Source organism: Ursus arctos, unplaced genomic scaffold (assembly GCF_023065955.2).
Source record: "Ursus arctos isolate Adak ecotype North America unplaced genomic scaffold, UrsArc2.0 scaffold_31, whole genome shotgun sequence".
NCBI classification, from domain to species: Eukaryota; Metazoa; Chordata; class Mammalia; order Carnivora; family Ursidae; genus Ursus; species Ursus arctos.
This window is the reverse complement of record NW_026622997.1, coordinates 4,056,192-4,081,009: the sequence shown is the minus strand read 5'-3', so window position 1 is coordinate 4,081,009 and position 24,818 is coordinate 4,056,192. Positions and strand designations below refer to the sequence as shown.

General features: G+C 42.7%; 2 protein-coding genes and 1 pseudogene across 2 annotated transcripts; 1 reads left to right on the top strand and 2 right to left on the bottom strand.

Moving 5' to 3' along the window:
- The window catches only part of LOC130542200 (protein numb homolog), a 58,930-nt pseudogene extending 56,415 nt beyond the window's left edge, over nt 1–2,515 (bottom strand).
- A 98-nt stretch (nt 2,516–2,613) lies between these two features.
- GMNN (geminin DNA replication inhibitor) lies at nt 2,614–11,285 on the top strand. Its single transcript, XM_026511269.3, has 7 exons — nt 2,614–2,754; nt 4,619–4,676; nt 7,664–7,741; nt 8,380–8,527; nt 9,107–9,189; nt 9,477–9,587; nt 10,876–11,285. The coding sequence occupies exons 2-7, from the start codon at nt 4,626–4,628 to the stop codon at nt 11,035–11,037; spliced, it is 633 nt and encodes a 210-aa protein (XP_026367054.1). The 5' UTR covers nt 2,614–2,754; nt 4,619–4,625; the 3' UTR covers nt 11,038–11,285.
- Nucleotides 11,286–20,474: 9,189 nt separating this feature from the next.
- On the bottom strand, nt 20,475–23,453 carry ARMH2 (armadillo like helical domain containing 2). Its single transcript, XM_026511268.4, has 2 exons — nt 22,781–23,453; nt 20,475–20,959 (listed from the first exon to the last, which is right to left on the bottom strand). The coding sequence occupies exons 1-2, from the start codon at nt 23,046–23,048 to the stop codon at nt 20,532–20,534; spliced, it is 696 nt and encodes a 231-aa protein (XP_026367053.1). The 5' UTR covers nt 23,049–23,453; the 3' UTR covers nt 20,475–20,531.
- Between the last annotated feature and the right edge of the window lie 1,365 nt (nt 23,454–24,818).

The window sequence follows — 24,818 nt, the reverse complement described above, 5'->3', positions numbered from 1 at the left end:
GCACAGCAACGGAGTCTGTGCTCCCCTAGAAGTGGCTAATAGATTACAGAAAAACATTCATGATTTTTTAAAAAACTTGTGCAGTGTAACATTGCAGTCACCTGAAGGATTATCCGTGAGCCAATGTTACTGCATCTTCTTAATCTGATCAATACCCATGGTTTCCTTAGTGCAGGTAAGACTACAGGATATGTGGATGTCTAGAGCCAAATTCTTTTCTTTTTTTTTTTTTTTAAGATTTTTTATTTATTTATGTGACAGAGAGCCAGGCAGCGAGAGAGGGAACACAAGCAGGGGGAGTGGGAGAGGAAGAAGCAGGCTCCTAGCCGAGGAGCCGGATGTGGGACTCGATTCCAGAACGCCGGGATCACGCCCTGAGCCGAAGGCAGACGCTTAACGACTGCGCTACCCAGGCGCCCCTAGAGCCAAATTCTAATCAAATGACAACCACTTGTCACTTTTTTCCAGATTTCTACAAAACTGTTTTCCCTATAAATTTGTTCTTCAAAAACAGTATGAAAGTGTACGTTGTAGAGACATTCCCAGAAGTTTGGGAGCTTAAGGATCTTTGGACTCTGGAGTAAGGAATATTGTCAGAACCTCTCTCTTTTCATATGTGGACTGCAAGTCAAAAGATCTGAAGTCTCAGTCTGTCACTGGCTAGAGGTCTGAGATCTTGGGCTTGTAATTTAGCCTCCGGTCTTGTGAAGAAGGGAGTAGAAAACGTATACCTGACAGGGCTACTAAGAGGATTCAGTGGGATAACGTACGTTGCAGTATTTAAGCACAGTCACGTCTCACTGAAGTACAACGTGAGACACAAACGTGAGCCACATCTATCATTAATTTTTTTTCAGGTAGCCATATTTTAAAAAGTAAAATGAAACCAATGAAATGAATTTTAACAACACTTGCATTCAACTCAGTATATTCAAAGTATCATTTCAACATGTGATCAATACAAAAAATTATGGAAATGCTTTACATTCTTCTTTTCTCACTAAATCTTTGAAATCCAGTGTGTGTGTTACATTATAGCATATTTCGATGAACACTAGCCACATCTCAAGTGCTCAAAAGTCACTGTCTGACGAGTGGCCACCCAACTGGAGAGGGCAGGTACAGATCTGAATCAGTCACATTAACTAGTTAATCACTTAGCAGGCAAAGCAAAAAGGATATAACCTAAGCTGGGAAAACGGTTGTTTTAGACTCTGGGAGCCTCACGATTTTTCCTAAAGTAGGCACCATCTCCTTTGGTATGTTGAGTTAAAAAAAAAAAAAAAAGTCAAACAATGCTGAAATGTATAAGGTTCCATTCCAAAACCAAGCAATACTAGTAGCAACTACAGATAACATTTGGGTACGTGGGCTTCGTGAAAATCACCAACTCCCTTACTGCTCCTTAGGTTTTTTGGTGACTTCATGATTCTACCTCCTTGGTTTGCTTACCATTTTCACGTGGAAGAGATTTGTCTTTCCCAGCTTTTTGGTTCTGTTAAGAAACAACACTATGAACTCTGCTTTATACTCTACCTAGTACAAGCTAATTGAATAGAACTTTGTAAACACTTACCCATTTGGGATCTTTCCAGTGATCCCTTTTTATCTCGCGGCTGAATGAAGAAACTGGAAGTCAGAGTTACTATTTGGACTGGCTGGTGTTTCAAATCAAACGACACCGTGCTTGTACTCAGCACTGGTCATCAGGATTCTCACTTTGGAAATCCGGTCCACTGATACTTTTCCAATCAATGGACTGTTTCCTTTGTGAATTTAGATTTTATGTATTTCGCCCCAACAAAGCCAGGATCACAGGACTGTGTTCTGCACATTGTGAGCTCGGTGGAAGGGAAACCCGGGGAGAGAGGCAGGATGCGGGCAGGTGCGCGCACAGGTGAGACAGCTCTGCCAGAAAGCGGCACTGTGCGCGGTGCGGGGAATATTCCTCCGAGAATGAAAATCCCAGGAAAAGTTAAGGAATGGGAAAACAGACTTGCGTTACGGTAGATGTCCACAAAAGACCAGACTCCGGTGAACCTAAACGTACTATGTCCACAGGGAAGTTGAGGATTTCGCAGAATAATGATAAAACAAAGCTAGAGGTGTTGCTAAGGGGTCCCTGCTCCTTAAACCTGCAGTAAGTGTTGTACCCCCGGAGCCAGACCAGTCCTGGATGCATGCCGGGCGCTCGGTGAGCGGCTGCAGGAGCAACCGAGGGCCGAGTCAGGCCTCCTGACCTCCCACCGAACCGCAGCGCAGTCAGGATGCACACAGCCGAATCGTAAGCGCCTAACACAATCGGGGGTCCGCGCAGTCACGGCTCTGCTGACAGGTACGCCGTGTTTTTTCTGTACAATAGTTTGTTTTTCCGGACTTCGGGTCTAGTGGGAGGGCTTGCCCCGCCTCCTGCCCTCGCAAAGGGCAATAAGAGGAGAGCGCCGCACCGAGAGGAGAACTCCGAGGAAAGGTCAGAGGGCAGCGAACTGTCCCCGGGCAAAAAACCCTGGCCTTCCCTGCCCCAATCCGCGCAACTGCAACCGCGCAGGCGCAGGAAGGGGCGGGGCCGAAGGGGCGGAGTCAGCAGGCGATTCGCTGGATCCATCTGGCGTCAGCTGGTCACGTGGCTGTCGTGGCAGGCGGGCGGAGTTCGCAGCCTTTTCCAGCGGCCGTGGAAGGTGTGGAAGGTGCTGCTGCTACAGCTCCTGCGTCCGCTACGGGACTGAGCGCTCCCGTCCGTTAAGTGTGAAGGAGGTGGGTACGTGGGGCCGCTGCCGTGACGGCTGCCGGGCTCCGGCCGGGGCCGGGGTGGACGTTGCGGGGAGCGCGGGGGAGGCAGGGCCCCGCGGACTAGGGTTGCCCCATTGGCTGGGTCGGTTTTGGCGCGCTCTCCTGTCCGCGCTCCCGATTGGTTGGCGGGCGCGTCCCGGGCGCGTGCGCTGCGGTGGAAGCGCGGGTGGGAGCCCCGGTGGGAGCCCCGGCGCGCCGCCCCGAGCCCGGCGGACCCCCGGCCTGGGGTGGGAGCTCCGGCTCGCCGTGTCGGGGGGTTGGCTGTCCCCGGCTGTCGGGGTGAGGCGGAACCTCCACCCCCTGGGCCTCCAACTGGCCGGGGTCCGAGGGGTCCGTAGCCTGGGCCCCCCGGGGAATGTCGCTGAGTCCTGCGTCGCCTGTTGAAAACGACCGGGGTTGGTCACCTGGTGTCTCCCGTTCATCTGCGTTTCCTGGGGACCTAGCCCCGTGCAGAGAGGGGAGGGTGCAGGGGTGCGGACCAGAGTGATGAACCTAGGAAAGACTACACTTGGTCAGGGGCTTCCACCTATTTGAACCATGACACTTAAAGGTCTCGTACATCGCAATTCGGGATGCAAACAAGGAACGAGAAGTTTCACGAAGCAGTACTTGCACCTCACACGCTATGCGCTCGGTGTTTTCTCGTCTCTTCAGTTACATTTTTCTAAACAGTGTTCGTGACCAAGTAAACGATTTGGGGATCCCGGGCTGCGACCTGCAGTTTGAAAAAAACATTTGCTCCGTTTAGTGGGTCCCAGCCAGTATTTGCTTATCATAAGGTAGAAGTGAAAATAGGGTGCATCATACAATTAGGGGATTTTAAACTTTCTCGGCTGTGCTTGTGCTAGGGCACGGCGTAAATGTACGAACAGGAGGTGAGTCATAGTCGAAGTTTGAAAGCCGCTGCACCGATTAGAGGCATAATCTACAGCAATCAAGGAGATGTGTTTGGCAGGCACAGACCTGTCCAGGAGGTTCAGAGGTTGGGTTTGGAGCGAGTCTGATTAACCACATTGGATAATCCCTTTATCTTCTGCTGCCTATTCCTTGCTTCCCGAAGTGTCTCGGTTCATGGTGATGGTTAAACATTCCCTACAAATGTGAATACATAATCTCATTAGATGGGATATTAAATCACTAATGTATTGCTAGTTACCAGAGCCAATTTTATTATAGCTTGAAACTGCCTTTGAAACAGCAAAGTTAGAACTCTATTCTTTTTTTTTTTTTTTAAGGTTTTATTTATTTGAGAGAGAGCACAAGCAGGGAGGAGGGGCAGAGGGAGAGGAAGAAGCAGACTCCCAGCTGAGCAGGGAGCCCAATGTGGGGCTGGATCCCAGGACCCTGAGATCATGACCTGAGCTAAAGGCGAATGCTGAACCCACTGAGCCACCCAGGCGCCCCTAGAATGCTATTCTTTAGGACAGACTTGAGCATACCTGCGTACCTGGTGACCATTTACCATTTTTGCCTTTCTTGGTGACCATTTCTCAGATTTTTTTGAGCCCTCTGTTTAATCCAGGGCACCACAGTGTTTTGTAAATTTGTTTAGAATACCTAATTTTCCTGTTGTAACAGGATGTTTCCAAACCAGAATTATTGTGTGTGTGTGTTTAATGTCGATGGTTAAGAGTCACTAACTTTAGTCATTGTGGTCATTGATAGGGCTGAGTTTGGGTACATTGAGAAAAGATAGTAGTTCCACCATACAGTAGTATGATTTCTATGATTGTAAAACTTTCACCAAAAAAAAAAAAAAATATAAACTCCACCTTCAGGTACAAACCATTTTCTGTTCATGAATTACTAGTTTTTTGTGCTTCACCAGGTGGATAATGAATCCCAGTATGAAGCAGAAACAAGAAGGAGTCAAAGAGAATGTAAAGGTATGTGATAGAATCACTTTCATTTGTTGGAGAAAGCATGTGGTTAGAAGCATTTTGACATAATTTAACTAAATGTAATCTGGCTATTGTTTCTATAAACTTTGAAGTGCCGAACTTTTAACCAGAGGACAAGTAACAGTAGACAAGTTTTAAAAAATTAATTATGGTTGAACAGTAAGTTCTGTGATCCCATTACATGTGAAATCTTTCCATTTGTTTAGGTCTTCTTTAATTTCTTTCAACAATGTTTTTGTAGTTTACAGAGTATTGAGTTTTATAGTCCTTTTAGTTTTTTCTTAAGTATTTTATTTTTAATGCTACTATAGATAGAATTATTTCTTGAATTAAATTTTCTACGTGTTTATTGCTACTATATGGAAGACAGTCGATTTTTGCATTTTAAATTTGATCTTACATCCTGCAACCTTGCTGAACTTGTTTATTAGACCTAGTAGTTTTTTTGTAGATTCCTTAGGATTCTCTGTAAATAAGATTGTGATTGCTTTCTTTCCACTCCTACATTTTATAAAATGACTCTATTAAAATCCTTTGTATCTTGAGAATTGGTGTCTTTGACCACAGAGACACATTTTGTGTTACAGTGCACGTGTGTCCAGAGAACATCAGACTCATTACCAGTGCACCTGCTTGTTTTGCTACACTTTTTGAATCCCAATACGATGCCGTCACTGGAAATCTTACCCCATATATTTATTTTTATAACAATAAGAACAGAATTTAATTTTGAATTTGTAACTTTGACTGACTTTGCTATTAAGGTTCTAAATGAATTTACAACTTAACAAGGTTCTGCCACACAACTTAGAGGGTAAGGATTCCTGGCCACAAGACCACATCTTCAGGAAGACTATCATTTTGCAGATTTAAATTAAATAGAGTAAATAAAAGCCTTTCATAAGTGATAGCAGATGCTTTCTGATAGATGGTTTACCTTGTCTTAGCGTCCTTACATTATTTTTCTTAAATAATACTGTGCATTGATAATTTGAGTCTATCCCTTTCCATTTAGGATGATGACATCTTCCCACTGAACTTTGTGTGTGTGCTTAAACTTTTTATTATGAAAATTTTTAAATATTAGTCAACAGTGTAATAATCTAAATTTTCACCAGTTATCAGTATATGGCTAATCTTGTTTCATCTACGTTTTCATTCACTCCTCCTTGAGCCACCTAATTATTTTGAGGCAAATCCCAGACAGTTTATATTATTTCAGCAGATTCTTATATCTAAAGAAAAATCTATTTACTAGCTAGAGTACAACTGTCTTGGATATAAAAGGACTGGGTTCTGTTTGGTTCTTGACTTAGCTTCCAAAACTGTGACTTTGGGTGAATTATTTAGCATCCCAGTCTCAGTTTATATATCTCTGTAAAAGAAGGAAATTGGACTAAAACTAGATCTATAAGAGTGAATTATAGGAGTTTATGGGTTTCCTACCAGTTATGCAAAATTTCGTGTAATGCTCTTGTGTGCTTTTTAAAAATTTTTTTGAGAGAAAGAAGGGTTCCCAGAATCTCAGATGGTTTTCTAAAAAGACTAGCACCCATTCATACCTAAGAACCTGAACCTCTTGGCTCTAAGGAGTCTGTTAATTCTGATGCCTGATGTGTGTAAAGAAAAGGTTGATAGCCATATTCCGTCTTGGGGGCTGGGTGCTTCAAGCTCACATGTATAAAAGTTAACCTTGAAAATAGTCATTTTGTGTGTGACAGTGATTTATCTGGCTTCTTTGGCCATTATTAGTAGCAAGCATTTAAATAAATTAACACCTCCTATTCTTAAGGGTCCAGAGTTAGGTTTTCTTCTGTTTGCCTGGAGACTGTTGACTCATCTATAATCTAAATTACATCTGAAATGTTGTTGTAATATTTGTTCTCAGAGTAGTTGGCATTTGTTCTTCAGTGCAAGAGTGAGATAATAATCAGCAGTAGAAACTGTCCCGTGGGAAAGGTGAGCTCTCGTGCCATGAAGTACAGCGTGGAAGCAGTAACTTTCTCACGCTTCTTGGGTGTCGTGTTCTTGCGGCCCTTGTTTGAGTGTTCACCATTGTTTGCTGTCCCATGGCGGCAGGATAACTAATGATTTTTTGCAAAAAGAGAGAGAGCTTTCAGATCAGGAAATATACGGGAAGCTATTTACATGTTCTAAGGAAGGCTGTGTTTTTTCCAAGTAGTGTGGGCAAGTCACAGCATTCCAGTGTGCCTCTGGCACTGACTTTGTGGCTGGCTCCTGATGACTGGGCTTGAAGCAGAACTGCTTCTGCAGTCAGGTGAAGATTGTCGGGGGGTTCCTCTTAGATGTGTATTTGGTTTTGTGGAAGATACATTCTTGAAAATTGTACTCCTTGGGTGAATGCACATAAATGTGTTAGGGGATAGTCACTACTTAAAGGAAGCGTGAGGTGAATCTTTTTGAGTAGGGGAAGAAATACTTTGCAGTGTAAGCAACCTTTTCCCCCAGTTTACCCCTTTTGTGGGTTTCTACCATAGATGTTATGATGTCTGGTAAGTTTCTAGTTTCTGTGTGGCAGATCTTTTTAAGAGGGAATACACATATTGCTGTTGTACTGCAATTTCATCACATATGGTCTGAGGTATTAGAGCTTAGAAATGTTTTTTTTTTTGTTTTTTTTTTTAGAGCTTAGAAATGTTTTATCTTGTAACTAGATACGATTAGTTGACAAGATGACTATAATACAGCATGTATTGAAATGGAAGGAGAAGAGCTACTTGTGTCAAGTTTGGGTAATGTGATCCATTAGGATTTCTTTAAACTTTATAATTTTAGGGAAATAACAAGTTTGCTAGTTGAAAAAAACCAATATATTGCTCATATATAATATTATATAGCAGACCAAATACTAGTATTCTTAGTGTTTCCTTTTCCCTAAATTATAGTAGGAGTAAGAGTATTAACCCATATAGCAACTGAGTAACCAGATAATAAATTATGTTGACTTTTAGAATAGTCCTGTCCCAAGAAGAACTCTGAAGATGATTCAGCCTTCTGCAGCCGGATCACTTGTGGGAAGAGAAAATGAGGTATGTGTTATCGGGCTAGAGTAGGGTACAGATGATACTAACTTTAGTTAGTATCAAGGAAACATTTTCAAGATTTCCTTGATCAGAGATCCCTAAATCATTGAAACTTGGAAATAATTCAAGAATAACTATTGTGTGTTTCTCACAAAATGGTTTTTGTATTGATGGTTCAATTTAGGAAGTGCAGACTTGGTATGAAGACGTGCCGTAGCACTGGGGTGATTAAGAAGTTATGGATGAATACAGGAATAATGTTTAATGTTTTGGGAATAAAATGTTAGATTCATTCATTTACACCTGTCTGTAAAGCATAAAATCACAGCTGAGGGTGTCTAGACTTTTGCAGGTCTGAAAACACTGCCTTTCTGTGGTACTCAGTTATTTAAAGAGTAAAAATAATTTCAGCTAAGCCTTAGACCCAAGTCTAATCTAGGATAGTTGCTGCAAATAAAATTCCTAAAAATAACTACATTTTGGTAGAGTTTTAAATTTGTGTGATTCTTTTAAAAGATCCAAAGATTTCAAACAGACAGAGACATAGGAGTGCTCTATTTTTAATACGTACGTGACAAAACCACCCAACTTTCTTGTTCATTAAATCAAAATAAATGAGATTGATGTGTGTATTTTCGTTATAGTTGATTAAAGGCTTGTCCAAAAGGAAACATTGGAATGACCAGTTACCATCTAAGGCTTCCAGCTCTGGACTTGTTATTGTCCCAGAACATAGTGAAAACAAAAATTTTAGTGAAGTTACTCAAGAAGCGTTTGATCTAATGATTGCAGGTATGAAAAAATATGTAACTTTTATCTTAAATTTCTTAGTTATGATAAATAACTTAATATTTAAATTATTACTATTAGTAACTAGTATTTAAACATTGAATAAAATAACAAATCATTGATTATACTATTATGAATTCTGCCCACAGCTTCTTAATCTGGAGACACTATTAGATATTTTACCCAAATGTTTTGATAATTTAAAATTTGTGTGAATTTGGAAAAGCTTTACTGTTTGCTAAGATTCAAATAGGGATGAAATATTAAAGAAAAGGATAGTGATTAATATGACAGCTCTGATATTAGATGGTCTTAAGTGTCACAAGACTTGGAAATCGTCTTTTCAGAAGACAGGTATGTAGAGAATGAATTTGAAGAAAGGAAATTGCACATAGCGGAGACGGGAAGCCTGTCGTGCGTACTCGCTCTTCTCATAATGGCAGGGGGTCAACAGAGGAAGCTAGTGATGGTCTATAAGCATTGTGGGAACATTTTTTTTAGTAGAAAAATCACTGGGTTTTTACAGCAGCATACGATAGTAATTATTTTCAAGGTTTACATGAAAACATTAATTTATTTTAGAAAATCCATCCTCTCAATATTGGAAAGAAGTGGCAGAAAAACGGAGGAAGGCTCTCTATGAAGCACTTAAGGAAAATGAGAAAGTAGGTACTGAATATAATCTGTGGCGGCCTGTAACGTTCCGGGATGACGTTCCTTCTGCTTGGGTAGAGTGGTACGAACTAGCTTTAGTGTTGGTCTAAGGAAAGTGTAATTAGAAAGGGAGCTGTTACCAGAATCGCACAGAAGCAGCTCACCGAGAGCCAACGCTAGCACCACTGTTAGGAGCTTTGTGCTAAATGTGTCTGTCAGTTGCAGACTTGGAGGCGTGTTGATTTGGTTTGTAGCATAGCCGATCTGTGGAATACTGAACTGTATTTATGTCGTATAGCTTCATAAAGAAATTGAACAAAAGGACAGTGAAATTGCGCGCCTGAAGAAGGAAAATCAAGAGTTGGCAGAAGTAGCAGAGCATGTGCAGTACCTGGCGGAGGTGATCGAGGTAGGGGTTTCAACATCACCTGCTGCGGAACCCTCTACTTTCTAATCATTTGAGGTGGCGGTGTAATCAATAAGCGTGTGGGCTCTGGAATCATATGTCCTGGGTGTGAGTCTTAGCTCCCTCCCCAGCCCCATAAAGTTTGTTGAGTCAAGCAGCTTATGTGTTTTGTCAGAGCTTCCTCTTCCTCATCTGCAAGATGGGAGTAATGGTACGTACTTCGTAGGCTTGTCATGAGAATAAGGAGTCATAATGGTGAAAGTGGAGAGAAGTCCCTGCATGTAAGAGCAGCCCAGTAACTGTTAGATATTATTATTATGAAGCAAAAGAAACATCTATTTTGTAGAAATATAAAAAGGGATTTACTTAAATATGGAAAATTTTTGTTTCACAGTTGACAAGTTTTTAGACAGGTTTTAATTTAACTTTAATGCCAGTGTGACGTTACTGTAATTTATAGAATTTTTAATTGGTACACTAAATAAGTTTGGTGGTCTTACCTGACTTTTTAATTTGGAAGAAGCAAATGTGCTTATAAGAATTAGCCTGGGGTGCAGGGAGCGCCTGGGTGGTTCAGTGAGTTAAGTGTCCAACTCTTGGTTTCGGCTCATGATATCAGGGTCTTAAGATGAAGTCCCACATCGGGCTTCGAACTCAGCAAGGAGTGCTGGAGTTTCTCTCTCTTTTTCCCTCTGCCTCTCCCACTGCATGTCCCCCTCCCCCAATAAATAAATAAATCTTTAAAGAAAAAAGAATTAGCCTGATGACTGTTATTTTACAGTCTTGGACTAAAAAAAGGTCTTAAACGTACTCATGTTTGCAAAGAAATCATCTTGCTGATAGGAAGAAAGTTTTTCAAATAAAAGCTTTTCTGGTACTGAATTGCTTACATTATAAGCCGTGACAGAATGACTGTTTGACATTTTCATTTGGAAGTACTGTAATAGCTCTCTTCACTGCCGTGAAAGTGTTGGTCCACAGCACACTGGAAATCAGGGAACCTGGTCCTTCACTCTAGGTCGCTTGAGAAGCACTGACTCAAGTGGTCTGCAAAGGCATGTCAGTGCTTTAAAACAACGAGCAAATCGTTAGGCACTGTGACTTTGCTGAAATGGGGTCCGGCATGGTGGAGACGTCGACAGAACACTTGACTGATGGTCAGCGAATTTCATTGAGAGACATTAGGAGAAGGACCTCGTTAGAGCGTGGCGGGCCGGTGGTATCAGCATACTGCTAGCAGACTCGGGCCTTCCAGTGTTTACAGTACATTGTTGGTTTGTTCTTTCCAAAGAGACTGCACGGGGGACCCCTGGGTAACTCTGAGTCACCCGTTGGTCAGGAACGTGACTGGGAAGAGGAAACCGGCGAGGCAACGGGCGTGGAAGCCGCAGATGTGGGCGCGTGTGCTGAAGAAGCCGTGTCTTCCTCTACGGGCGCAGAGCCGGCGGTGTGAAGGGCATTCGTATGTGACCTTGAGGAATTTGCAGCCCGGGTTGACCTCCGCTAGAGTTCTTCGTAGCAGAGCAAACCACTCTGTGCTGCAGAGTTGGAATCAAACCTCCTTGTTTGAATCCTGGGACCCCGTTGTATGAAAATACAAATACTATGTATTTTTAATCTATGATGTTTTATGTAAATAGCTTTTCTCAGTGGTCAGACGTGACTTGTGTGTGTGAGAAATAAACTTCAGCTTGTTGAGCATTGTGTGTATCTGGGAAGAATGAAGTACAACCAGGCTCTAGAAAGTGTGTCCACTTCTGTGGTTTTATATTGTTTTCTTTCTAATCCTCTGCTATCATGGAGGAAACAAGGAGACTTTTTTTTTTGTAAGTAAGCCTCACACCCAGTGTGTGGCTCAAACTCGCGACCCCAAGATTGAGTCGCTTGCTCTGCTCACTGAGCCAGCCAGGTGCCCCTGAATTTCTCTCTCTCAAGACTGAGATGATTGAGGTTTTTACTCCCAAGTCTGATTGTACCTCAGGCTCATTGTAGGGACTATTGATTTCCAGATACTCTTACCCAGTACTTCTGATCATGGTGTGAGAACCTAGTATCGGAAGCTCCCCACATGGGTATGATTAACCAGGAAAAGGCCCAATTGGCTGGTATGATCAGAGTCTTCTTGGACGCTGAAAATGGTGGGTGATTGTTCTCTAGGGAAGTGGGGCCAGGCGAACATCCACTTAGACACAGGGAAGAAAAGCCAAGGGTTGTGAAACTTTCTGTTCACGTGTTTCACGTAGGATATAGTACAGAGTATGTATATTGAGGCATAAGAAGAGGGTGAATTAATTAGGGATTTCCCATATGTAGTTTCAAATGAAGAAAAGGACAAAGGAGGTTGTTTACAAAGTACATAGCATTGGGATGGAATACATTCTGTGAGAAGCATACGAGTACTTTTTGTGTAGATTGGCAATAAGAGCTTGTCAAGCTTTAAATGATTCCTTTAGGCAAGGTATTTATCCTCACAGAACTTGAATGTTCGTATACTGAGTTCGTCTACCTCAGTGTTGAGGGTTAAAACTCTCACTACAGTGCCTGAACTAAATGCTTTAACAATGGAAGCAGCTATTAATGAACAGCAACGTTGTCCAAAAACTTTGAGATGTTGGAAATACCTTCGCTACCTGGCATTATGTCCACTTAGCCACGCGTGGCTGCTGAGCACTTGAAATGTGGCCAGTGTGAATGAGGCACTGAATATTGATGTCTTAGCAGCTGCGTGAGGCTAATCCCTGCTGTGTTGGGGCAGCTGTGTGTCTTAGGTGTGGGCCAGTAGCCTAAGACCTAATTAAGACAATGTATTTTATGTCACATGTATTTTATTACAGTAAAAAAGAATATTACGGATTAAAGGTAGAAGGCAGTCAGCCGAGAGGCTATTACAATGAATGAGAACTAAGCAGAAGAGGGTGACTTGGCAGATAGAAAGTATTTCTGGAAAATGCCGAAGACGGATTGCCAGGGGGGAGCAAAGAGGAAAGGGAGGTGAGAACTTTACAATTTAATGTAAAAACTATCACTATGAATCTAGAAGAAAGTAAAGGAAAAAATAGTGACCTTGGGTTTGGCAATGATTTCTCAAAAAGGACACAAAAAGTACAAATTATAGAGTAAATTGGACTTCATAAAAATCAAAAACTTCTCTTTGAAAGACTTAAGAGAATGAAAAGAGATAAGCCATATGTAGAGAAAGTATTTGTAAAATCTCCAACAAAAGATTTGTATCTATAAAGAACTCTTGAACTCAGTAAGTAGCCTAGCTTTTAGAATGGGGAAAATCTGGACACCTGACCAAAGGATGTATACCGCGAGCAAGCACGTGACAAGACGTCAGCATCCTCAGTCATTAGGGGAATGGAAACAGCCTGCTTGAGCTGCTGCTTGCCTATCAGAATGAAGTCTGCAGAAGAGAAATGTGACCATACTGAGGCGACATGCTAAGGGCGTGAAGCAAGTGCCTCTCTCTTGCAGTGCTGGTGGTCCTGTTAAATACTAAAAATGCCGTGAAAATTTTGGCCATTTCTTTAAGGCTAAACCTACATTTCATAGAATCCAGCCATTCCACTCCAGGTGTGTTTAACAAATGACAGCAGATGTCCACATGAAGTCTGCACATTTTCACAGGTTTTGTTTTGTTTTGTTTTTTTAGATTTCATTTATTTGGCAGAGAGAGAGGCAGCGAGAGAGGGAACACAAGCAGTGGGAGAGGGAGAAGCAGGCTTCCTGCTGAACAGGGAGCCCGATGCGGGGCTCGATCCCATAACGCCGGGATCATGCCCTGAGCCGAAGGCAGATGCTTAACCCACTGAACCATCCAGGCGCCCACATTTTCAGTTTTATCTATAGTAGCTGAAATGTCCATCAGCAAATGAAAGGATAAACAGATTGTGGTATGTCCATACAGCGGAACACCACTCAGCAATAAAACAGTCACCCTTGGCATAAACAACAAATTCCATGATGTTGCATGGAGGAAAGCAGGTTAGAGTACCTACTGTTTGCTTCCATTTAGATAAAACTAGAAGCTTGGTAGAAAGCAAATCAGTTGCCCAAGGGCCTTGTGGGGGTGGTTTTGGGGATGGATTTTTAAGTCTCCAGTACCTGGGAACAGTGACCCTAGTTGATGGAGAATTTAGAAGAATTTACTTAAGATGATATGTCTGATTTTAGATATCAAATGTCAGAACACCTCAATGAAATGCCTTAAAGACAAGGTCAGAGGTGAATCACGCCTGGCAAGTTAGCATAACTTAACTTGCAGTTGACTTAAAAAATTCAGGGGAGCCTCCATAAGGATAATGGCAAACAGATTAAGAATGAACTGGAAAAATGTTGCATGTGAAGCCTGGGTTAGACTGAACTTGTCAATATATTCTGTAAGGTCAGCATTATGTACTAATATTTTAGTGTTATTGCCAGGATGGTCCACAAAAGGGTTTGGAGCGGGGGAAACTAGAGCCCTGTTAATACAAATGGAAAAGTCCTAAATGGTAAATCTAATCCAGTTACGTATTGAAAGATAAAGCATGATGACCAGGTTGGTGTTTAGCCCAGGGATGCAAGATTGTTTCAGTATTAGTACACACTTGAAATTCTTCACATTAAAGGGGGAGAACGCCCATAATCCTAATAAAACAGCATTGATAAAATTTAACAACTAAGCTAGGAAAAGAAGAAATTTTAACTTGATAAAAAGCTATCTTCCTACGCCTAACATACCATGGTGAAGGATTAATGGTGAAGCTTAAAAACAGTTGTAAGGTCATGAACTAGAGAAGAATGGGCCACAATTACTACTAATTATTTTCGAGGTTTCAGCCTGGTGCAATCAAACCAAACAAAGCTAATTATGGGAAGGAAAAAGAACTCGTTTACATAAGAAAATCCCAAGAGATCGGGGCGCCTGGGTGGCACAGCGGTTAAGCGTCTGCCTTCGGCTCAGGGCGTGATCCCGGCGATCTGGGATCGAGCCCCACATCAGGCTCTTCTGCTATGAGCCTGCTTCTTCCTCTCCCACTCCCCCTGCTTGTGTTCCCTCTCTCGCTGGCTGTCTCTATCTCTGTCGAATAAATAAATAAAATCTTTAAAAAAAAAAAAAAAGAAAAAAGAAAATCCCAAGAGCAACTAGAAACAAATTAAGTGGCCAGATTTTAAAATAACCCCAAATTAATTGCTTTTCTATATACGAGCACAGACAAGTTTAAAAACAGTGGGTGTAGGGGGATGGTGAGAGGATCTGTGGTGAGAAGAAAATGTTACTAAGAGATGTGGCAAAAATATTCTTAAAAAGCTCTGGGACATGTGTTTCTTCCTGCCTTCCTCAGAGTTTTTGGAAAAAGCAGAAACTAACGCTGTCTACCATAAATAAAAATGGAATTCACTGGAAGAATGGAATGGTCCTGAAGAAGCAGAGACCAGCACGGGGGATCTTCTAACAGGTGCTGATGGGCATGGCCTCGCTTATGTTGCCCCTCCTTGGGAGGGCAAGATAGCTTGGGTGACAGTCTCTTCAGACGACACCGTGGGCCAGCTATCCCCTCACAAGAAATTGCAGTCCCCTCAGAAGAAAGAATTGATTCTAGTTAGCCAGAACAAAACACGTGTCTACCACACAGCCTTGGGCCCTTGCAGCTTTGCTCTGTTTAGAAAACTGTCCCCTGCTCACCCTGCTGTCTTCAAGATACCTCAGTTGAATTTTAGGTTTTAGCTAATTAGGTCACTAAGTCAACCAAGAAGGCTAGGAGTTGGCATATTGGAGCTCGCGGGGCTCTGGATGGAGTGACCCTGAGGTGTGTGTGTTGTGTATTTACCGGAGAAGGTCCACGGCGGGATCACGAGTTCTGTCCATCTACCGTGTAACTTTCTTGACAGCACACCCTCCACTGGCTTTCTTTCCTTCTCTGCTGCTAGTTCCCTAGATCATCTTCCAAATACGGTCCCTGCACTCAAATTCTTGACTCGAGTCTGCTTCTAGGAGAACTCAAATGTCGGGGAGGGATGGAGTTATAAGGGGCAACAAAGGAAAATAACTAAGTGTTAGAACTTTGGCAAACCAGTTTTAAATTCAAAGCTTAGTATAAAAATGCCCCAAGGCCCAAGTCTGAGCCTTATGTCTTACCATTTTCAACTTCCTGGTGTGCCAGACCAAAAAAGAACTTGAATACAGCAATATAGCCCGGCTGCCTTACAAGCTACCTCTCTGTAGATAAAATGTTAACCCAAAGTTCTCTAAGCATCGTCAGAAAAGGGGCTTTAGCAATTTCTGGTTAAGCATGTGAGCCAAACACAGCCGTTTAGCTCCTGTGTCTCCCTGGATCCCATTAAAAATGATAATAAACTACAAAAGACATAATCTCACCCTGATGAAGACACTTACTAGTCAAGAGAAGGTGAGGGAAAAGGGACAGAGCAGGGCACAGAAGGAAACTTAAATGAAAATATAAGTATTGCCAAGCAAGTCATTTCTAGAAATACATTTCACAGATGTACTCCCACATGCGTGAAATGATCTATATTTAAAGTTATTACAACTTTAACCTATGAAAAGACTGGGAATAATCTAAATGTCCATGCTTACAAGCCTGGTTGTATAAATTATAGTTCATCATACAATGGAATGCTCTGAAGTAGTGGAAAAGAAGAAACTCTTTAAGATCTAAAACCAAGACCAAGATAAAGTTTTATGTACAACATTTTTCACAGAACTAGAATAATCCTAAAATTTGTATGAAACCACAAAAGACCCTGTGTAGCCGAAACAATCCTGAGACAGAAGAACGAAGCTGGAAGTATCGCAATCCCAGGTTACAAGATCTACAACAAAGCTACAGTAATCAAAACAATATGGTACTGACACAGAAATAGACACATAGGTCAGTAGAACAGAAGAGAGAGCCCAGAAATAAACCTACGCTTGTATGGTCAATCTGTGACAAAGGAAGCAAGAACATACAATGGGGAAAAGACAATCTTCTATAAATGGCGCTGGGACAACCAGACAGCTACATGCAAAAGAATGAAACCGGACCGCTTTCTTACCCCACACACAAAAATAAACTCAAAATGGATTAAAGACTTAAATGTGAGACTTGAAACCATAAAACTTGTAGAAGAAAACATAGTCATTTCTTTGACATTAACCATAAAAACACTTTTCTAGGTATGTGTTCTGAGGCAAAGGAAACAAAAGCAACATTACAGTATTGGGACTACACCAAAATAAATAGTTCTGCACAGCAAAGGAAACCGTTCACAAAACAAACAGGCAACCTGAATAGGAGAAGATATTTGCAAATGATGTATCCAATAAAGGGTTAACGTTTAAAATATATAAAGAACTTACACAACTCAACGCCAAAAAACCAAATGATCCAACTAAAAAATGGGCAGAGGACCTGAATAGACATTTCTCCAAAGAAGACATACAAATGGCCACCAGACACATGAAAAGATGCTCAACATCACTCATCATCAGAGAAATGCGAATGAAAACCACAGTGAGACATCACTTTACGTTTGTCAGAATGGCGAAAATAAACACAAGAAATAAGTGTTGGTGAGGATGTGGAGAAAAAGACAACCTATGCTCTGTTGATGGGAATATAAACTGGTGCAGCCACTATGGAAAACAGTGTGGAGGCCGCTCAAAAGGTTAAAAATAGAGCTACCATATGATCCAGTAATTCCACTACCGGATATTTACCCAAAGAAAACAAAAACACTAATATGTTTATGGTAGCATTAGCTACAATAGCCAGGATATGGATGCAACCTAAGCGTCCCTAGATAGAGACGTGGATAAAGAAGATGTGAGAGATGTATATTCCATTATATAGACCGCACATATAATGCAATATTACTCAGCCATAAAAAAGCATGAACAATTGCCATTGGCAACAACATGGATGGACCTAGAAGATAAAACGTCAAGTGAAATAAGTCAGAGAAAGGCAAATACCATGTGATTTCACTCACGGAATTTAAGAAACGAATGGAACAAACAAAAAGACAAACACAAAAACACTTAAATACAGAGAACTGGTGGTGGCCAAAGGGAAGGTGGGGTGGGGGATGGGTGAAATAGATAAAGGGGAAGAAGAGCCCACTTATCGCGACGAGCACCGAGTCATGAATAGAACTGTTGAATCACTACATCGTACACCTGAAACTAATCTTACAACTGCATGTTAATTATACCTCAATTTAAAAAGAAGTGAACTCTAGGAAAAAAAGTATTAGCGTAAATAAAATGTTACTATATGTTAAAACAAAAAAGACTAAGGAAAGGGATATAAGTGTATTTTCTTGTACATAGAACAACTCTGGAAAGATACAGAAGCGGCTACTTTCCGAAGTCTGCTGTTTTCTTCCAGGACCGGGACACTCCTGTCAGCAGAGCGGAGTGTCTTCGCTGACTGAAGGCTTTGGGGAAAGTAAACTGAATGTGCTCAGCTTGGCTCTTGCCTTCTGACAAGAGAGGGCTTTGATGTCCTCTGCTGCTCCAAGGTCAAAGGCAGGCTGAAGTCAGATAATCACTCAAGAAGAATAACACATCAGTGGATGGGGAAGATGTCCAAAAATTTACCTCCTAACCATTCTTCCTGAGGAAACTGGTGGAAAACTTACTTCAAATTCAAACATGGGTGTGAACCAGAATAAGGAAAGCAATAGTAGCGAGGAAACAGAGGGTCCAACATGGGAGGGGCAGAGGGGATTCCTGGGTGTTGAAGGGAAACCCTAAAATATGTGTTAGCTGTGCGGCAGCCCAGATCGGAACAAGAGCATGGTGGGCTCCATGATGGTGGGCGGCCTTCAAGAGGAAACCAGAGCTGACGATTACTCCGTGTGAAACTGTTGAGTGGGTGAACAGCTGTAGAGAGTGGGAATCAATTAGTGAAACTAAAGCCACAAGGCAAAGGAGCAAGTCTCCAGGGAAAAGAGTCATATGAAGAAGAAAATCATACTACATGATACGACTTAGCCATGAAAAATATTGAAGCATTCCTATTTGTTTTAATTAACAAGTTATATAGGTAATTAACAGTGATATAGATAATGCATTTTTGGAAAGATTTTATTTATTTGAGAGAGAGAGAATGCGGCAGGCAGAGGGAGAAGCAGGCTCCCCACTGAGCAAGGAGCCTGATGTGGGGCTCGATCCCAGGACCCCGGGATCGTGACCTGAGCTGAAGGCAGATGTTTAACCAACTGAGCCACCCAGACGCCCCAGATAATGCATCTTCCAATGATGGCGCGATTATTCCTGAGAGAGGAAGAGGAGGGCACGTGGGCACGAGCAAGGGGCAGGGTTAGAACCCTAAGTCCTAATGTGTCATATTAAGAAGTAAAAGGAAAAATCCCTAAAAAATAAAAAAAAAAAGAATTAGCAATGTATAAGGGGCACCTGGGTGGCTCAGTCAGTTAAGTGTCTGCCTTCGGCTCAGGTCATGATCCCGGGGTCCTGGGACCAAGCCCCATGTCGGGCTCCCTGCTCAGTGGGGAGCCTGCTTCTCCCTCTGCCCCTCCCCCTGCTTGTGCTCTCTCTCTCATAAATAAATAAAATCTTAAAAAAAAAAGAATTAGCAATGTGTGTGAACTATTTAGAACTATGGAGTTAAGTAAATACCAGAAGAAACAGGCAAAAGAATTCCAATGGTTGCCTCTGGGGGTGTGAATCAGGAGGGGGTTTGGGGACTGCTAATTCTCTGTCAGAGGCCTTGCATTATTTGACTTTTTAAATCATGTTCGTGTATTACTTTGAAATACATTAAAATTTTATTTAAAAGGCATTTTTTAAAAAAGTAATTTCTGACCATGACTCAGTCTCTAAATGGGACTTCTGATTTCCAACCCTGAATCTACCACCATAAATGGGATTCTAGTTTGAAGAACTGCGTTCACAAAACCCACCACGGGTGAGGACACGCGGTTGCTCAGCAGAACACAGCTTGGCCTGGTTGAAGGTCTGAGAACACTTCCCCCGAGATGCCCGTGAACCCACGCGGTGGGTTCACATTCCCCTGCGCGTTCCCGCAACGAACACGAGCGAGGATCCCAGAAGGACAGCACCTGCTTGATAGGCTCTCGGGGAAAGTTGGAAGCGTCAGGTTGAAGCACAGCTCAGTCTAAGCCAGTTTGCGACAGATGAAAGTACAGAAGTCAACATACGATGGCTACACGAGCGTAGCTGGAGAGAACAGGTGCACATCCCTCAGGCACTTGCGATAAATACTGCTTTTTGCAATAAAGCTTTTTATGAGACTGGGGAACACAGAAGTGCAGGTTTTCCGTTACGCATCCCCTAGCAGATTCAATAAGGAGAGCGCATATCTTTGTAGGAAAACCCAAGAGCCTACCTTCAGGCTGTGTGGGTGGTGGAACTCATGGCACCCCATCTCCGTCCAGAGCTCGATCAGGGGAGTTGAGGGCTGCTTTTCTGGAGTATTAATCCCCCCGAACTTCCAGGCGGCCCGACATACAACAAGATCCTGTCCTGGTGGCCAGAAGACCCTCCCAGCCAAAGGCGTGGCAGCGGGAGGGCGGGCGCCAAAATCGTTAGGGCTGAAAGGGTACAGGTGGGGTAATGGTGTCCTCTACAAGGGGTGGCTGTGGGGTGGGTTAGGATTTGGCATTCCTAGGTGCCTTGGCCAAATGTCACCTAATAACCCCAAACATACCATTGTTCCTAACAGTTATATAAACAACTCATCTTCCAACGAATCCCCATTCTATGGACTTAATTTTTATGGAGTCATTTTAAACAGCGGTGCTGTTCATACATTTGGTTATTTCAGTAACGGTGAGGATTTATGTAGAATTTCTTAACTACCTTAAAGAAAACACCAAAGAAAACTATCGACTTTTTTTTTTTTAATTTATTTCCGTTTTCCAGGCTAATGCATTGGGATAGACAGCTGTGTCAGGGAGCTGCTTTCAGAGAAATCAACTCCTGTGAAAACCGATGAGGAAATACAGAACCTCTGCGAAATTCTCGGGCCACCCAGACCAATTCTCATTCGCCAGTATTTGCAAGTGGTATTTCAGGGGATGGCAGTCTTTCAGCTCCTTTATGCAAGACAAGTTATTGCATGTCATGACAGACAGAACGTAACAAGTCCAAAATTTCACGAGGAGGCTGCTGTTTATTTCACTTTTGATGGTAGAGTCGAGTTTGTCTTCAAAAATCTCGGTGAGGATAGGAATCAACTTCAAGTGTTTGGCTCTCCTCTGGCTGACGGGGTTCAAGTAACACCAACACGCTACACTCTGCAGCAGCAAGACCTTGGCCTTCGGGGGCATCTCGTGATCTTTCAACAAGTGAGCTGCTTCTTTCATGTACTCGGCTGCGAATTTCCCAGCAGTCGGTCCTCCTGGAAAACAAGCGTTTGCATTTCAGAAGTATCTGGTGTATCTAGGAGTTAGCACGTTTGAGGGCTGATGCAGCCATATCCTCTCTGGGGTACACTGACACTTTGACTCCTCTGAATTTTCCATTTTTTTCTCCCCTGGTGTGCTGCCGTGAACATGGAAAGGTGTGCTGATAAGCAAAAAATAGGCAAAGCGCTGGAAATTCCCTGCCTGCCCCAGTCTCCCCCCTTGTTCCTCTTTATTCGAGCACCCAGGAGTCAGATTATCTCAAGGGAACAAAACCGATGGTGGTCCCTCATGACCTTATTCCTGATTCTCTGTCTTCAGTACTTGAAAAATGCCAGAGTATTAGAGCAAACAAAAAGAAAACCCAGACGCTGCCCTGCAAAGCCAGCAGGGTCTGACTGACGAGAGAGGTTTTCTATGCACTCCCATCGCCATCCCGTTCGCTCTGATTTCTCATCTCTCAGCCCGACTCTTGCAGATCGGGGACCAACGTGACCTTGCAAGATGTCCTTGCTTTGGTTACTTACCCAACCGTGGTCCTCGATGCTACTTTCATCATACACCTGAACCCCAGATTTCCCTCGTTCAAATCTCAAACCCCAAGAAGGTATAGCCGAGACAACATGGGATGGAGACTATTTAGACAGTGACAAGCAGCTGGCATGGTTGGCCAGACTCTGGAGCTGTGACCCAGCTTGGATTTCTCTTACTGGTGCTACCACGGTCCCACAGGCCCAAGCATATTCTAGCCAATGTTAAAGCTTCTGCTGAAGCCTGGGCATAAGCCCTTCCCTGCTCCCCACTAGTATAACTAAGGCTACGTAACATCAAGTTAAGGAATTCTGACCCCTTTATAAGTAGCTAGCTCTTCCCTCAAATAGTGAATAAAGCTAAACAGGAGACTGACCTTCTCCAGCCGTGGGTGCCGTTTCCCCTCCTTCACACGGGAGTCTCCTGTCTTCCTTCTAGCTCTATGCCAGTGTTTCTCACCCACTCTGGCTCCTAGGGCCCCTTGGTCCTTGAAAACCGTAAATGTTTTCTCTCATGGACACTATTTGAAAAATGTAGTCTGTCAAACTCCATCTAGGTACCTCATTTTCCTATTAAAAAAGAGATCAGTCTCTCTCTGATACTTAGCTCCAGCCAGAGCTTCAAATCAAGAGACGTGTTGTTGAAGATTATCTATAAAATTTCGTTGTATATCCTGAAATTTCTTAGGAAAAAAAAAGTGGAGTGAGTTTAAACCTGACGATCACTAGAGTGGTGTGAGCTGAAGCAGAGTGCCACTGAACTTTCTGGCCAAATATACATTAACAGCTGCTTTTCACTGACGTACTGCCTGTCTTTCCTGGCCGGTGTTTTAATAGCATTAAGCTCTTAGTGAGTTTTCTAAGGTAGTTTCTGCGTGACGCATTTTTACAAGATAAAAAAATAAGATATCGAGTGGTTTTACTCTGTGTTGAGATCATATTACCGGGTTGGAGTTACATCGACTCAGTATAGATTCTTTGATTTTTTTTACATAATAATGAGAACTTCGTTAGGCAATTTCGGTATATATGTTTTTAACTAACAAAAGTGGGAAAATTCTTCACCATTTATTTGGTGGACTCATTCTTTCAAAACATGAGATCCTCGAGGAGAAAAAGATTGGTAAGTGTCTTGGGTCGTACAAAGACAAAGAACTAAAGATTTAGGCAAAGGAAATGTCACTGGCATCTTAAGAGCAGAGCTCTGAAAAACCACTAACTTACTGTGTTATAATAAGCGAAAAGGTTTCGGGAGAGCTACGCTAGGCCAGCTGGTTAAATCCGTACCTGTGAAGGCCAGCAGTCCGATTCTGTGGGCAGCTTGAGCCCTCTTCTCAATGGCTAGAGATTCGTTCTTCAATAAATGGCCAAGCACCACGATTTTTTCTTTGTGAAAAATACTCTCAGCCGAAGAGGTATCTTCTTCCTCCTTCTTCTTCGTGAAAAAGTGCTTCACAGTGACATTCCAGAATTTCCGCAGGCGTCGATACAGCCCCACAAAATAGTGGTAAACCTGCATCCAGCACTGCACATAATAAACACGGGTCTTAGCCATCGTGTGAAAGGGGCCTGTGGTGGGTCAGTGATGCTTCTCTTCCAGCAGCAGCCCAAGTTCAGAGTCAAGAGCTCCGGAACGCATCACTTAGCAACACTGGAGAATGGGATACACAAAGCAGGGCGAAGCAGGGATGCCTTGATTCTTCAGGGCGGCTTCGAAGGCGGGCTACGATTTCAGCTAAAGCTAGTTCACTTTCACTTCTCGGGTGTGTAGCATCTCAGCCGAGACCCAGCTGGCTTCTCCTTGCACACGAGGCTCACTCCTGCCTTTGCACCTCTGCTTGGGCAGCGGCTGCTAGGAGCTGGCCGGTCCACTTTGCTTGTTCCGACACGGACTGAACCTCCTTCCGGATTATGCCTGTTCTGTTTGTCACGTAATCAGACTTTTTCTCCACATCACCGATGTCCTGTATTGATCCTATTTTGCTGAGAAATAGAAGCAGGTAAAAGGGTGCTTGCACGGGTGTCTTTGTAGCGCCTCCCCCCGCCCCCCGGCTCCAGCTGTCCGGCTGTTATGGGCGCCCCTCGCCCCGTTCTGGGAGGTCGCTCTACAGCTCTTCTTTTGCCTTAACTAATTTTCCATCACGACTGGATAATTTGCATCACCAACAAGCATGCTGTACTTGTTCTCATTGAAAAAAAAACACCACCACTTTCTTGACCTCATATAACACTCCACCAAGTTATTGCTGCTCCCCTTTATACAAACACTCTTCAAAGAGTTGCCATACTCACCGTTTCAAATGTTCTTCCATCCTCTCTTGGGTGTACTCCACGGGGAGATTTCAAACCCATTGCTGGTCAGCATCACTGATGACCTTCTCTAGCTGAACCCAATTCTCAGTCTTCAGCATTTGACACTTTCTCCTCGAAACACTTTTTTTGCCTAAGTTCTAAGCTGTCATACCTGATTTTTCTTCTGCTTGCCACCTTCCATTTTCCTTTGCTGGTTACACCTCTTTATGACTTCTAAATATTGGAGTGTCCCAAGGCTCGGGCCTTGTAGCTCTTCTTTGTTTCAATCTATACTTCCTAGATAAAACAAACCACTCCACGGCTTTCGGTACCAACCATATGCTGAAGACTCCCAATAATATATATATATATATATATACACACACACACACACACACACACATATATACACACACATATATATTATATATTTTATACATTTATATTTTAAATATATATTATATATTATTTATATATTATTATTATTTATAAATATATATAATATATATTTAAATGTATATTTTAAATATTTAATTTTTGAGAATCTCTACCCCCATTGGGGCGCCTGGGTAGCGCAGTGGTTGGGCGACTGCCTTCGGCTCAGGGCGTGATCCCAGCGTTCTGCGTTCGAGCCCCACATCAGGCTCCTCCGCTGGGAGCCTGCTTCTTCCTCTCCCACTCCCCCTGCTTGTGTTCCCTCTCTCGCTGGTTGTCTCTCTCTAATAAATAAATAAAATCTTTAAAAAAAAATAAAAAAAAAGAATCTCTACCCCCAACGTGGGGCTCAAACTCACAACCCTGAGATCAAGAGTCACATGCTCTACCAACTGAGCCAGCCAGGTGCACTCCCCCCCTCATTTTATTTTTAACTGGATTCTCACCCGAACTCCAAACACATTCAGTCGCCAACTTGATAGCCACCCATTTGGATTCTAAGAGGCTTCTCAAATATAACATGTCCAAATCAGAATTCCTGGTCTTCCTCTCTAAGCCTGCTGCTGCTCCCTTTTTCTATCTTGGAAGATGGCACCCC

Excerpts from the sequence above, each read along its gene's own strand:
- ARMH2 (XM_026511268.4), bottom strand. The coding sequence starts at position 23,048 with ATGGCTAAGACCCGTGTTTATTATGTGCAGTGCTGGATGCAGGTTTAC. Across the intron at positions 20,960-22,780 it reads CGGACTGCTGGCCTTCACAG|GAGGACCGACTGCTGGGAAA; the intron begins GTACGGATTTAA and ends CTTGTTTTCCAG.
- GMNN (XM_026511269.3), top strand. The coding sequence starts at position 4,626 with ATGAATCCCAGTATGAAGCAGAAACAAGAAGGAGTCAAAGAGAATGTA. Across the intron at positions 7,742-8,379 it reads TTGTGGGAAGAGAAAATGAG|TTGATTAAAGGCTTGTCCAA; the intron begins GTATGTGTTATC and ends TTTTCGTTATAG. Across the intron at positions 8,528-9,106 it reads GTTTGATCTAATGATTGCAG|AAAATCCATCCTCTCAATAT; the intron begins GTATGAAAAAAT and ends AATTTATTTTAG.